Consider the following 15500-nt stretch of genomic DNA (forward strand, 5'->3'; position numbering starts at 1 on the left):
TATGCACTTTAGCACTGGTCAGCAGTTGCAAAGGACTGAGTCCTAATGCCAGTAAAAATATACAGCCAAAAGAGGAGGTAAGCAGGCAAAAGGTTTGGGGGAAGACAACCCTAATCATGACGAGTGTAACAGTACTTCATACACCCCTCCAGAGGATTATGAGCACCCATTCCATCCACAGCCCAGGAATCACCCATGGGAGGACTACAACATTGATTCACCATGGGACACCGTCCTAGAGCACATCTAAATAAAGGCTTCCTCCTAAAACCCTACCCTTCCTCTTCCCCCTAACCCCAATGAAACTACAGGGCAGTACAGCAAGTTGGTGCCAATCACAAAGTAGATGTGCAATTCATGCCTGACAATGAACATTTCCTGTTTGAAACACTCTTCTAATCAGTGCAATGCCCAAGGGAATGCTTAAGGAGGCACTGTACATCTTTTTTCTTCAACAGTACTGCAAAGCTAAGTTTGTTATGCCCTGCGTACAAAAGAAAGTTATGCCCTCCCCATCCTATCTGCCCCCTATATATCAGGGTTATGTTTCCCCTCTCTGCACATTGCTCATAAATTAAACTCTGCACAAGGCACTGATAATGCTCCACACCCATTATAAAGAGTGCAAGGGCAATACATCAGTATGGAAGAGGTAGCAGTCAGGGCCACCACTCAGGGGTCAATTGCTAATTCCACCTGATTCCTCTGGACTCAATGGGAGGAAATAGAGGTACTCACCCAGTGTCCAGTTCAGGAAAATATGGGAGGAAATAGTAGTAGAGAGAAAAAACATTTCCAACTACATATACACTGTGCCCTTGATGGCCACTCATAATGAGGGCCTGAGTTTAACAGTAAACCCTTTAAGCAAATTATAAGAGTAAAGATAAAGTGGTCAAACTTAACTTAAATTAATAGTAGGCTGGGTCTACATCATCCTCTAATATAATTCCACCTCTCTTTCTCTAACATCTTTCTGGAATGTATTTGCCCAAATCTCATATGACCCAATAACCTGTGCGAAATGCCACATATTCACAGATGAACCAGCATGCATGTTCTCTTCAGTGCATAAGATCTGCTTAACACATAATCCTATTGATCACAACATACTCTTTTTTTTAAAAAAAAATTATTTATTTTTTGGGTTAAAAACTTTTATTGAGCAACAAAAGTATGTTTACAGAAATGGGCCTACAACCGCACGGGCTGGCCGCTAAAAATCAGAGCATAATGTGGTATAAAACAGTGGTCTCCACCCCGGCGGTCTGGCACAGACCGGATACAAAATGCCGCCCATAGTATGGAACAGAATAGGATAATTTTCTTATTTTAAATCACAACCAAAAGTAACAAACACCGAAAACAAGGCGAAGGAGTAACACACAGAGTCAGCCCTAGAAGGGGGGGGGGGGAAACCCACTATTCAGGAATACAGAGTTACAATCAGTAGGATGAGTTCAGGCGGGGGGACAGCGGGGAGGTCAATCAAGCCAAAGGACAGTATACGAACTTTCAGGAACGCCAACCTAGGGTGACAAGGGAACATCAGGGGTCTCTACCAGGGGAGGAGTACAAATATCTCCGCGATAGGCGTTCCACTGACACCAGATCTTCGTCCATGCCCTAGGTCTGCCCCTAGCTGTGTACACAGTCTTTTCGCGGAACATAGACCAGTCCATGTTTTCTTCCCACACAGACACAGTGGGGGGCCTGTGCGAGCCCCAAAGTTGTGCTATGTCCCGCTTCGCAACCATATACCCCAGGGTCGCCCATCTGGTCTGGGCCGCCGTATAGTCGGTGGGTTCCCACACGTTCAACAGGCATCTCCGGGCCTCCGGCACCAAGGCAATTCCAGTCACATCAGCCATCACCGCAAGCACCTCAGTCCAATAAGCAGCCACCCTCGGACACTCCCAAATAATGTGAATAAACGTAGCACTCATCCCACACCCACGCTTGCATAGTCCATCCGGGGAAAAACCCATCGCAACCAAACGAGGACCAGTGACATACACCCGGTGGAGGATCTTGAGCTGAACCAGACGGAGACGGGCTGGAATGGCGACCTCTTTCGGAGAAGATAGAGCCGACTGCCAATCCTTGTCATCCAATTCCAGCCCGTCTCCGACCCATGCCTCTCTAAGTCGAACAAGCAAGTCTGTGCGATTGTTAATCAGCTTCTTATAGATCAAGGAGATAGTGCTATCAGGGAGATGACCATCCAGGACACGATCCTCAAGGGGGGAGGACTCGGGGATGGCGGCACCAGAAGTCAGAACAGAAGTAAGGGCGTGACGGACCTGTAGATATCTAAAAAATTCCCTATCATTCAGGTCATAGTCATTTCGAAGGGCCTCGAAGGACTTCACCGCTCCATTCGCCCACACGTCACCCACTCTACAAATTCCAATCATGTCCCAGCGGTCAAACCCCTTTGTTTTCCAAAGACATCCCAGACGCTCAGATGCATAAAGCGGAGTCGCCAGCGTAACTCGATCATCCCATCCCATGCTCACATTCGCAGCGCGCCTCACACTAACCGCAAACCTAGTCGGTCCCGTAAAGTGAAGCCCAGCCGACCTTACGTAAAGTACTCTATTAAAGTCTCCACCCGGCAGTTGGAGTCTGTCCATTTCAAAAGCTGGAACTGGACCCGGGGAGTACACAGAGTGGTTAATGGCAGACAGCTGAGTAGCCCAATAATATCTCCTAATATCAGAAAGTGCCATGCCCCCGTCATACCAAGGGATGGTGAGCTTCGCAAGGGCAATACGTGGACGCCCGTCCCAAATCAGCTGTCTCTGTAAACTCTCGACCTCCCGGAAATAAGTAGTAGGGATATCATCATAGGAATTCTGGAGTGCGTAAAGGAATCGCGGTAAGGACATCATCTTGAAAAGGGCGGCCCTGCCCAGCGGCGATAAGGGTAATTTACGCCAGCGAGCCACGTCCAGCCTCAATCTATGAAGCGGGGGAAGGAGATTACGTTCAAACCGGAGCGACGAATCCAGCGTAATAAAAATCCCCAAATACTTGAAACCTGACTGAACAACCTGGATGGGAAATCTACTCGGCAACGGGGGCAGATCACCCGAGATAACATAGACACAGGATTTAGCCCAGTTTATAATCAAACCAGAATTCTTGCCGAACGAGGTGAGAACGTCAAAAAGGACATTTAAAGATTTACGCGGGGAAGTAAGGTAAAGAAGAATGTCGTCCGCGTAAAGCGAGACACGATCCTCAAAATCCGGGGACCAACGTATACCTTTGATAGACGGCTCCCAACGGATCCATGCAGCTAGTGGCTCCAATGCGAGAGCAAAAAGTAGTGGAGACAAGGGGCACCCCTGTCTGGTCCCTCTACCAAGGGAAAAGGGAGCCGACACTCGACCGTTAACCACGACCTGTGCCAAGGGGTCGGTATACAGCAGTTTTACCCATCCGATGAACTCCGGGCCAAAACCAAACTTCTCAAGAGCCGCCCAAAGGTAGGGCCACTCTATCGTGTCGAAGGCCATCGAGGCGTCCAACGAAGCCAAAATGGCCGGCTCCGTCAGAAGCCCCGCCCTCGCGAGGGCTCCATGAAGGCGCCGCAGATTAAGAGCTGTGTTACGGTGCGGGATAAATCCGGATTGGTCCGGATGAATCAAGTCACTAATGACCGTTAGGAGACGAGTAGCCAAGATCTTGGCAAGAACCTTAGGCTCAACATTTAACAGGGAAATGGGTCTATACGACGCACAAAGATCCCGGGGCTTACCATCTTTAGGAATTACCACAATCGTGGCCAGGCGCTGGTCATAAGGGAGAGCACCCTGATCACGGGACTCCCGAAACATTGCTCGAAGATAGGGCGCGATCTTATCAGGACGCACTTTGTATAACTCAATTGGCAAACCGTTCGGGCCCAAAGCCTTGCCCGAACGGAGAGAGCGAATTGCTGTCGCTATTTCGTCCGTCGAGAACGGGGCCTCCATAGAGACCCGCTCCAAATCGGAGAGGCAGGGCAAAGCTATGTTGCGCAGCAAGAGGCGAGAGTCGTCTTCATCCCTTTCTGACACCGGGGAGTAAACCGCACGAAAATAGTCGGCAAAACATTCCACTATTTCAACCGGGTCAGTCACTCTCACACCATTCGAAGTCTGAATCACAGGCACTACTCGATTCGCCCTCTCCTTCTTGTCCAACCAGGCAAGCAATTTACCCGCTTTGTCCCCAACATCATACAGACGGCCCTGTTGCTCTCTAAACATCATCTTGGCCGGATCTGTGACCAGGGACTTATAGTCAAATTGCTTCAGACCCAGGGCATGGAGTTTGTCACGAGTGACACCCGATTCAAGGTCAGCCTCCATCTCAAGTATTTCCATCTCAAGATCCACCACCTCCCGATTTCTCGCCTTCTTGGTTTCAGCAATGAGAGACAGGGCCTGCCCACAAATTACAGTCTTAAAGGCCTCCCATAGGGACACAGCAGAAGAGACAGACCCCTTGTTTTCCAGAAAGTAGTGATCCAGGGACTTAATCAAGTGACCCCGGGTCTCAGGGGAGCTCAGGTACCAAGGGTTGATAGGAGCCACCCGACCTGCCGCCTCCACCCCCACGTCAAAACAGAGCCAAAGCGGAGAATGGTCCGAGATGCCCCGGGGGAGGTGTCTAATCTCCCGGACAGCCGATGACTGTTCAGCTGGCATGAGGAAGTAATCTAGTCTGGACAAACTCCCATGAGCCCCGGAGTGGAAAGTATACTGAAGCTGAGTGGGGTGCATAAGTCTCCAGCAGTCCACCAAACCAAAGGTATCCAAAAAGCCACCCAGCCATAATTGGGCCGAAGGAGTATCCCTAGGGGGGTAACGATCACTCAGACCCGAGAGAACAGAATTAAAGTCACCAGCCATGAAAAGAGCACCATCAGGGAGTCCCAACAAAACTCGGCCCACATCAGAGAAAGTAGAGGCCTGCAGGCCGGGGGGCACATAGACGGTGAACAGGGAAAGGGTCCTGCCCTCATATCGTCCCACGAGGACGGCGTAACGCCCTCGATCATCGAGGAGTACATCATCTATCGCAAGGGGAAGGGAAGACCGGACAAGGATGCCCACCCCCCTGGAACCCGTTGTAAACCCTGAATGTGCAACAAGACGATAGCCCCACCTATTCATCGCGCGACAAGTATTGCCCACTAGGTGCGTCTCTTGCAGAAAGACAATATCGGGAGACAAACGTCGCAGGCATCGCAACACCACCCCCCGCTTTATACGATCCCCTAGACCATTGACATTCCATGAAATAAACCTCAACCCGCTACCCCCCATCCCACAAAGTAATGCAGGAACCACCCCACAATGAGCATGACACTGAGAATACAATTACAAATATAGAATCGCCTTGAAAAAACAAAACACAAACCACAAACACCCCAACAACCCACCCCCCAACACCCAAGGAAACACCCCCCACCCTGCACCCCTGCAGTAGACAAAGAAGCCACCCCAACATGCAGTGTGCCTGTCGCCCGAACAACCCCGTTCTACAGAAAGACCCCGAAGGAGGAAAAGGCCCTGTCCCACCCGCCACCCCGACAGAGGCAAAGGGGGGAGAGAATACACAGAAAATATAAGCGACTCAAGTACAGAACCCAGGAAGAAATTACATGATACGGAGACAGGGGCCTAGATAAAACACACAACATACTCTTGACAGAGATTTGAAACTTGGACATCAATGGTTGTGCGCACTACAATCAATCCCCACTGTAATATGGACAAAGCCTCTTGTGTTTGCTGATAGTCCTCTAAAGTTATACACATCTACCTATGAGTGAATGGACCAAAATACTTTTTCTTTTGACAGTTTGTCCTCCCTCCTTTCACACAATATATGTTATTGACTTCATCTTGTTGTTCAACTTATCCTACCTTGTCTTTAAAATCATACTCAAATCCTCTTTTCTATATCCTCACCTCTCTGCTATTTTAATAATGATGACTACACTGTTCAATCAATTCGAAATAGAATGGCGTTAATAATCGAATATATCATCCTTTTCTGCATTCAACTATAATATCAATAGTAATGCATGGAGAATGTCAGCTTTGTCACTTCAACCATTATCCCCGTCAGCTACCACAAAATAAATGTTTGCAAAATTTGCCTTAAATTCTCTCTCACATTGCCTAGTCCTTGATGAATTCGCTAGGCTTCATGAAGCTGGACTATTCAAGCAGGTATCTCCCTGAACTCGCCCACTAATCCCAGCAACCACTACCTGTTTAACCTTCTAAATTCACCTTCGCTCCCTCCCACCTAGACATTAAACAGCCTGCCTGTCTGGGCCAAATGACAAGTCTGGAAGTCCGAGACCGCCGGACCTGTAATGGGACAGCGGTGGCAGGCCAGCCACCTCTGCACCAGCGGTCCGATTGCCCCATTATGAGTTGGGCAGTCGGACCACTCAGGACCACCGCCGTCATGGTACCCCCATTCCCTGGAGGTGGTGCGACGGTCAGAGGCCGCAATATGCTTGGCAGGCCAAGCATAATACTAGATTCCTCTCCACCAGCAGTGTTATGGCTGTTTGTACTCCATGTCAGCCCTGGTGGGAAAGGAAACAAAGGAGCCCTAAAGGGACCCTGTGCCTCCTCTACTTGTGCATGAACACAGGGGAGCATAACGTGCCCCCTTGTGTACATGCACAAGAGTTCCTGCACTGCATGGACTTTTGTTTCCATGCCGTGCAGGAACCATGTAAGGTGTTTCCATTGCAGTGCTTTTCAAAGGCACAACGGCCTTTGAAAGAGGCACCACACTGGGAATTCCACCCCGCCCCCAGACTACAAATAACTTGTAAGCGGTGAGTCTTGGTGGTGCGGGTTTCGTCGGTGGAATACCAGCCGCCCCGCACTGCCAAAATCCATAATCAAGCCCTCTTTGTACGACAGATCCTTGTGAAAATTCCCCAATCTGGTGTTGAGATCTACCTCCTTTCCAGGTATTCTCTCTCTGTACAGCCAGGCCCTTCAAGTGAAAACTCAATCTTCACCAAGCTCCATTGTTTCTCTTCGAGTATCAGGTCATCATGGCATTTAATGACCTCCACTGGACCTCCCCACAACCTAAGTACAGCCACCACCTACACCTTTAAACTCCTACTCCTTGAAGTCAAAGTTCATCCTATCGCTTCTACCTCAACAGGTAACCTCTCCTCCACATTCTATGTTATGAAGACTCTCCATAGTCACCATAATACCTCATGATCCCCCTTTTCTTCAAAACACTGGATTTCTACTACCATCTGGTGCCTACTTCTGGCATACAATTTAATGTAACCTCTGCCTGTGTTTCATTGATGGTAGTGTGAAAATTAAGAAAAACACAATTAGATAAACCATGGAGATTTGAGCCACATTTAAGGTCATCAGATTCCTCCACTGCTGTATCTGTTATGGTCAACTTAGGTTGTGATGCTTCAAGAAATAAAAGTGCATTTTGGGGAGGCATGGTATGTACAGATATTCACTATTTTCTTTTTTATAGATTTTTTTCATACAGTGTGTAGTGCGGTAATGAGATTAAGTTTGAATATATAAATATTTTTATATATTGTTCTATGAAAATAAATATGTTCCAAACCAGTGAAGATGCTTGTTACCTTGTGTAAAAAATCTTTATAAAATGCTTTGCTCAGGATTTTTGCAACACCATGGTGTACATTGTATGAATTGTATTATTGTGAATGAATGTCATTAAATGTTTAATAAAACTATAAATAAAATAAAAAAATGCTTTGCTCAGGATAATACTCATCATTGCCTAATTTAACTCCATTTGCTGTAAAACGTCATTCCTAATGCAATAGCTAATGATGCAGTAATGAATATCAGTCTTAATATTTGTTTCTTTTTTCTATAGAAATGTGTGTTTGTGGGACACTTTGGTTCCATCTAACAGCAGTCTTGTGCATGGTAAGTGTCTTTAATAATTTAAAATGGCATTGTTATGCAACATGGGCTGACTAATTTCAAGCATTGAAGCAATCTGCAAGAAATATTGTTTATTTAAACAGGAAATTGCAAACAGTTGTGGATCTCGCAACTAAATGTATCGCCATAATCAAACGGCTTCACAATTGTCACTGAAATATTCCATTCAAGCACTTCAGAATGTAAGCCCTCTGTTGCAGTTCGATGAGGCCCACATTGACTCCATTCAAGCAGTGCTGTGAAACCACATTCAACATCCACAGCCTAGAGTTGGACATTTAGGAATCATTAGCCTCCCATAGCTGATCCATATTTCTTGTCATCACATACACAGATGCTGAGTCTGATGGATATAGGCTTACTTTGCTGAGATTAAACCGAAAGTCCTCACTATTGATCCTGCAGATCAAAATGACATTCTGTGCTTGAAGGTCTTTGCTTTAGCAGGTCTGGCTCTCATGGCAGCCAATGCTTCCCATCTATTTGCCAAATACACTCAAGCATTGATGGCAATTGTCCTGTTCCATTTGCGAGACCACATACAAGGCCCATTTTATTGGATTGGATAAATGCTTCCTAGTATATTTTAGGGACAGAACTTGACAAAGTGGATAAAGAATTAAGGTCCGCAACCACAGTTGTGGTAATCTATCAGACAGAGACTTGTAGCCACAGATTCCTTACCTTAAACTGTTTTTTGAGGTTTTTTCCTCCTCGTGAGGCAGGAATATCATCAAAGAAGGTCTGCTTCAAGTCATGCGGCACCTGTCACCACTTGATGTCGGTGACAGGCCTGCTCAGATTGCTGCGCCATGCACCCAAAGGCCTTGCAGGAGTGATTCTTCAAGCTCCTGACGGCTCAACGTGTGATGCTGCGATGATCCAGATCCCGATTGAGGGAAAGGTCCCGGGAACAGTCACGGAGTCCGACATCCATGTCGTACTTGGTCATCAGGTAATTTGGGTAAGTCCCACCGTTAAGTCGTCGTCGAAGCATGCTTAGACTTCACTTTGTCCATCAGCCGACGAGACGAGGAAGCATCACTTGAGGACTGTCTCCACATTTGAGCCAGCGGTCTGGGCCATCTCCGCTCCTCCCCGAGATTCAGGGAACCGTAGCGACCACCGCCCAATTGCAAGAATTTTTTTAATCGATGCAACTCATTTGGGTGGCCTGTTACTGCCAACATGCCTTAAGGCCCCAAAAGTTCACGAGGGGCCCCTACTGGATCCACGCACCGGTCAGGGCCCAGGGATTCACAGATAGACCCGGATCGGTGCCGGTCGCGCCATGTTGACCTTCCTCAGCGCCAGTCCCCAGGCCAATGCTCCCTGCACTGCCTTCCCCATTTATATCCCTGATTCGGAAACAGAGCCATAGGGGAGATGACCGATGCCGGCTGGAGCCATGCCTTGCAGGCCGAAGCCTGAGCCCTAGTCTTATGAGCTCCGACTCGGGGAGTAATGGGAGGGGTCACATGACTCTGAAGCATACCAGAAATTTGATACCAGCATGGACTGGTGTGAGGATTTTATAGATGCCAATGGACTGTATACTTCTTCAGATACTGGCATACTTTCTTCTCCTAACATGGCTATGGAGGAGGGGGATACATTTGCAATGGTGGTGAGGAGGGCTGCCGAGGTTGTGGACCTTAGCTTGCCTACAGTATCTGAAAGAGACACGTTAGTATTAGATTCCTTACCTTAGAATATCCCCAGGCGTCAGACTGGAATCTGGAAATTTTTGCGTAGCAGTACCCTTGCGCGTCGGTAGGCGTCGTCTGCGGCACCGCGTCCGTCGTCGGCGTCGTGGGCGCCGTGATGACGTCGTCGGAGTACTTAGACGCCGCCTCCGCGTGCTGACGTCAGTTCTTCTTTTTTCCGCGCCAGCAAGCGCAGATCTGGAAAAAGCAGTAACCCTAGTCATTTTTTTACTTACTTTTTTGATCACTTTTGATTGTTTCTCGAAGTCCTTCGACTCCGAACAGGTGCCGTAGGGATGCCCGGCTTTAAGCACTGCGATGATTGCGACCGCCTGATGTCGGTCACGGATCCTCACCGCGTGTGTTTATCTTGTCTCGGCGTCGACCACGACGACAAGGCCTGCTCCGACTGCCGGGCCCTCTCTTCGAAAGCCAGGCGGGAGCGGTCCCGCAGGCGACTCGAACTCCGGCAGTCGGTCCCGCGCCGCGAGAGGTCCCGATCCCATGGGAGGTCGAGGGACAGGTCGCGGGCTCGGAGCCACCACAGTTCCGAGAGTAGGCCGCACTCCTCCGGGTCGAAGTCGTCGTCAGGTAAGAGGCACAAGAAGTCCAAGCGGCGTCATCGCTCTTCGAGCTCCCCCCGATGCTCGCGCGATGCGGCCGGGGGTTCGGGTGACACCACCCACGCGGCTCCGACGGAGTCGCGGGCGCCGCGTACAGCTCCACACCCTCCGGTCCCTGGGCTAAACGCGACGCAGGAGGAGATAGAGAGCTTCCTCATGGCCATGAGGAACCTCTCTCCTCCAACGGGCTCCGCTGCGCCTTCTGGCCCAGCGGACCCGTCTGGGGCCTCTAGCGGGTCGGGGGCTTCGGCCCCGACGCTGTCGGGTGCTCCGGCCCGACGCCGCCGACGCCTTCGGGCCCGGCGCCGCTAGGCCCCACTCTCCCGGCGCCGCCGGCGCCTTCTGGCCCGGCGCCGCAGGGTTCAGCGGTCCCGGCGCCTTCGGGCCCGGCGCCGCGGGACGCCGCTGGCCCTCCTTCGGGATCTGGTTCGTCGCCGGTGGACCTTACGACCTCGCCGGCGTCGGACCCTCAGGTGTCGCCTCCGGCGCCCTCCTCGGGCGGCGCTGTCCCCGGTTCCACCTTCGTTCCTGTTCAGACGTCGGGACGGCCCTGATGGGCGCCGCTCCGGACGTCGTTTGGTGAGTTTCACTTTCATGAACAGGCCCCATTAGTTGAGAACCCTGAGTTTCAGGAGATCGGTGATGAAGAGGACTGGGAGGGGTCTGAGGACCCTCTGACCAGGGAGTGTCAGTCTCATGAGGACTGGGCAGGAGACGTTGGGGAGGCCAGTGGCCTGGACACCTCTCCAGACACTGGTTTTGTCTCCCCTCCTACCGTGGCTTCGGAGGAGGGGGCAACTTATAGTGTGGTGCTGATGAGGGCTACCAAGGTCTTGGGCCTTGAGCTCCCCGTCGCGGCCGTGAGGACCAATCTCCTCACTGAGGTCCTTAAACCGCAGTCAAGCTCGGCCGAGCCTCTGCTGCCTTTTAATGAGGCCTTGACCGACGTTCTTCTGGGCACTTGGTCCAAGCCCGCTACGGGTTCGCCCGTAGATAGGAACGTGGCCAGACGCCACCGCCCAGCCCTGGGCGACTTATGTTTCCTGTTCACCCACCCCACCCCGAGAGCCTGGTCATCCAGGCCTCCAATTCCCAGACCGCATTCCCGTCTGCCCCGCCGGACAGGGAATCCAAGAGGTATGAGCAGTATGGTAAAAAGATATTCTCATCCCTTAGTCTGGGTCTGCGGTCTTCCAACACCGCATGCCTCTTGGGCCGTTACACCCACTCTCTGTGGGATACGGTCGTGGAAGTGCTGCCAGAGTGTCCGTTGGAGGTACGGGCCAAACTCGGCCAAGCCCTTGTGGAGGGCCGGGACGCAGCCAAATATTCCATCAGGTGTGGGCTGGATACCACCGACTCGCTAGGCAGAGCGATGGCATTGACGGTGGCGGTCAGACGCCACGCCTGGCTGAGGTCCGCCAACTTTTCGGCAGATGTCCAGAACACACTCATGGACATGCCGTTCGATGGCCGTCGCCTCTTTGGCGACAAAGCAGACCATGCGCTCGAGCGTTTTAAGGACTCCAGGGCTACGGCCAAGTCCTTGGGCCTCTCGGCCCCGCGCCAGCAATTGGCTGCTTATCACTCAGTTCGTGGCCACGGAAGGGGTGCACCCACACGTGCCGCTAGCCACGCTCCGCAGGGCAATACCCAACGCGGTGGCGGCCGTGGTAACCGCCGTCCAGGCGGTAGGGGTCAACGGCGAGGTCATTCCACACCTTCCCCCGCAGCATCCACCTCGAAACCCTCCTAGTCCGTGCTTTCAGGCCCATGTGACGCCAGTGGGGGGCAGGGTTCGCCATCACCACCTCCACTGGTGCACTGTCACTTCGGACAGGTGGGTGCTGCAAATCATCCGAAGGGGCTACTCCCTCCCCTTCGAGGCGACTCCTCCAGCCATGCCACCGCAGAACCACCGTGTATCGGGGGATCATTTGCGACTTCTGCAGGAGGAAGTTACGGCCCTCTTGGCCAAGGGGGCCATCGAGCGCGTTCCTGGGCCAGAAGTAGGGTGTGGTTGCTACTCCCATTACTTTCTGGTACCCAAGAAGGGCAAAGGGGGCCTACGCCCTATCTTGGATCTACGGAACGGAAGGAGACGTTCAAAATGCTGACACTGGCTCAGGTCTTAGCTTCCCTGGACCCAGGAGACTGGATGGTAGCGTTGGACTTGCAGGACGCTTATTTCCACATCCCCGTCCTGCCGGCCCACCGGCGCTACCTGCGGTTCACGGTTGGCCACGAGCACTTTCAGTTTACCGTGCTCCCCTTCGGCCTTACCAGCGCCCCACGGGTGTTCACAAAGGTGATGGCGGTGGTCGCAGCTCATCTGCGCAGGTTAGGGGTTTCAGTCTTCCCCTACCTCGACGACTGGCTGTTGAAGGCGGGCTCGCCCCAGACAGTCGTCAGCCACCTCCAGACTACGGCAGATCTCCTGCACCAGCTGGGGTTCTCCATTAATGTGGCGAAGTCACACCTGTGCCCCTCTCAGAAGCTCCTCTTCATCGGAGCAGTTCTAGACTCGGCGCAGTTTCGGGTTTATCCACCCGAACAGCGGGTCCGGGATATTCAGGCTCTGATTCCCATCTTTCAGCCGTTATCCCGGGTCTCGGTCAGGTTGACGCTGCGGCTTCTGGGGCTGATGGCCTCCTGCATCCTACTGGTGCATCATGCCAGGTGGCGGATGCGGGCTCTGCAGTGGGACCTGAAGTTTCAGTGGGCCCAGCATCAGGGCAACCTGTCCGACCACGTCCTGATCTCGGAGGGCACTGCGAGACAGCTGCAGTGGTGGCTCACGGACCGCGATTGGGTCAGCGGCAGATCCCTCTCCCTTCCCCAACCGGAGCACGTAGTTGTGACGGACGCGTCCCTCCAGGGCTGGGGAGGCCACATGGGAGAGGCGGAGATCAGAGGCCTCTGGTCTCCGGCGGAGGCCCGGCTCCACATCAACCTTTTGGAGTTACGGGCGATTTGTCTAGCACTGAAGGCATTCCTCCCCTCTGTCCGGGGGAGTGTAGTGCGGGTGTTCACGGACAACACCACCGCCATGTGGTACTGCAACAAACAGGGCGGGTGGGGTCGTGGACCCTTTGCCAGGAGGCTCTGCGCCTCTGGCAATGGCTGGAACGCCAGGGCGTGACCCTGGTGGCTCAACACCCGGCAGGTTCTCTGAACGCCATGGCGGACGAGCTCAGCCGTCGGTGCATGATGGATCACGAATGGCGTCTGAACTCGGACGTGGCGCAAGGCCTCTTTCAGCAATGGGGAGAGCCTTGGTTAGATCTATTCGCCACGGAAGAGAACGCGCAATGTCATCTGTTCTGCGCGTTGGAATTTCCAAGGCGGCACTCGCTCGGAGACGCTTTTCGTCGCGAGTGGAGTTGCGGTCTGTTGTACGCCTTTCCGCCTATACCACTTCTGCCCAGAGTGCTGAAGAAGATCAAGCGCGACCGGGCCCAAGTCATCCTTGTGGCTCCGGACTGGGCGAGAAGGTACTGGTATCCAGAGCTACTCAGTATGTCAGTCGATCCCCCGGTTCGTCTGCCTCTTCAGGAGGACCTTCTGTCGAAGCAGCAGGGGACGGTCCTCCACCCGAAACTGTCCAGTCTCCACCTCCATGCTTGGAGATTGAGCGGCGACAGTTGAGGCCATTTGACTTGCCTCCTGAAGTCTGTAACGTCATTCTGGCAGCCAGGCGTCCCTCCACAAAGTCGGTATACGCCTGCAGGTGGAACAGATTTTTGGCATGGTGCACAGCAAAGGCTGTGGATCCTCTTGCTGACCCTCTTTCTGAGGTTCTTCTCTTCCTTCTTTCTCTTGCCCAGCAGGGCTCTGCTCTGGGCACTATCAAGGGCTACCTTTCTGCCCTTTCAGCCTTTCTCAGGCTACCTGATCAGCCTTCTTTGTTCAAGTCCCCTATTGTAAATAGATTTCTTAAGGGCATCACACACACGTTTCCTCCTGTTCCATTTGTGATGCCTCAGTGGGACTTGAACCTGGTTCTTACATTTCTGATGTGCGCTCCCTTTGAGCCACTTCACAACTGTCCTCTTCGCCTTCTGACTTTGAAGACCGCTTTCCTGGTTGCCATCACCTCTGCCAGGAGAGTGAGTGAGCTCCAGGCCCTTTCTTGTACTCCACCTTTCCTCTCTGTCCATCCGGACAAAGTGGTGCTACGTACCAAACCTTCTTTCCTGCCCAAGGTTGTCACGGCCTTCCACATCGGGCAGTCTATCACCTTGCCAACCTTCTTTCCGCCACCGCATCCCTCTAAAGAGGAAGAGCGGCTCCACCGTCTGGACCCAAAACGTGCGCTCTCATTTTATTTGGATCGCACACGCCAGTTCCGGGTGGATGACCAACTCTTTGTTGGTTACGTGGGCGCTAAGAAGGGGAAAGCGGTACACAAGAGGACCATCTCCCGGTGGATCATCTTGTGTATCCAGGCATTCTACTCCTTGGCTAGGAAGGAGCCCCCTGCTGGATTGCGGGCTCATTCTACCCGAGCCACGGCGACTACCACTGCCCTGGGCAGGGGTGTGCCCTTACAAGACATCTGTCAGGCGGCTACGTGGGCATCGCTGCACACGTTTGCAAGACACTACTGCCTGGACAGCCAAGTCCGGAGGGATGGCTTCTTTGGCCGTTCCGTCCTCCAGGACTTTCTGGTGGGATTATTGGTTCGCAGACCCACCACCGGGGTTGGTATTGCTGGGGTATCTATTCTAAGGTAAGGAATCTAATACTAACGTGTCTCTTTCAGATGCACAAGTTACTACTTGTGTAACGATATATCTGTAAGAGACATTAGTTAGTATTAGATTCCTTACCGACCCACCCATCCTCCCCGTTCTGCGAACCAATATGTAGGGTTAGGGTTATCCCCTTTCAGGGCCCTAGTTTCAATGGCACCAGTGTTGGTTTTTAACATGGCTCTGCGTTTCTGGCGCGGAAAAGCTGTGTCTAAGAACTGACGTCAGCATGCGGAGGCGGCGTCTAAGTACTCCGACGACGTCATCACGGCGCCGACTACGGACGCGGAGCCGCAGACGACGCCTACCGACGCGCAAGGGTACTGCTACGCAAAAATTTCCGGATCCAGTCTGACGCCTGGGGATATTCTAAGGTAAGGAATCTAATACTAACTAATGTCTCTTACAGATATATCGTTACACAAGTAG

General features: G+C 52.1%; 1 protein-coding gene across 2 annotated transcripts in view; it reads left to right on the forward strand.

Annotated features, from left to right (window-relative positions):
- DMXL2 (Dmx like 2) overlaps positions 1-15500 on the forward strand; it is a 1907871-nt gene that overhangs the window by 1820652 nt on the left and 71719 nt on the right. For both annotated transcript variants that reach the window (XM_078684818.1, XM_078684819.1), the window contains one exon: positions 7918-7970. In XM_078684818.1, the coding sequence (XP_078540944.1) occupies positions 7918-7970 (53 nt within the window). The remainder of the gene's footprint in view (positions 1-7917; positions 7971-15500) is intronic.

This window comes from Lissotriton helveticus, chromosome 3_2, assembly GCF_964261635.1.
Source record: "Lissotriton helveticus chromosome 3_2, aLisHel1.1, whole genome shotgun sequence".
In the NCBI taxonomy this organism is placed as follows: Eukaryota; Metazoa; Chordata; class Amphibia; order Caudata; family Salamandridae; genus Lissotriton; species Lissotriton helveticus.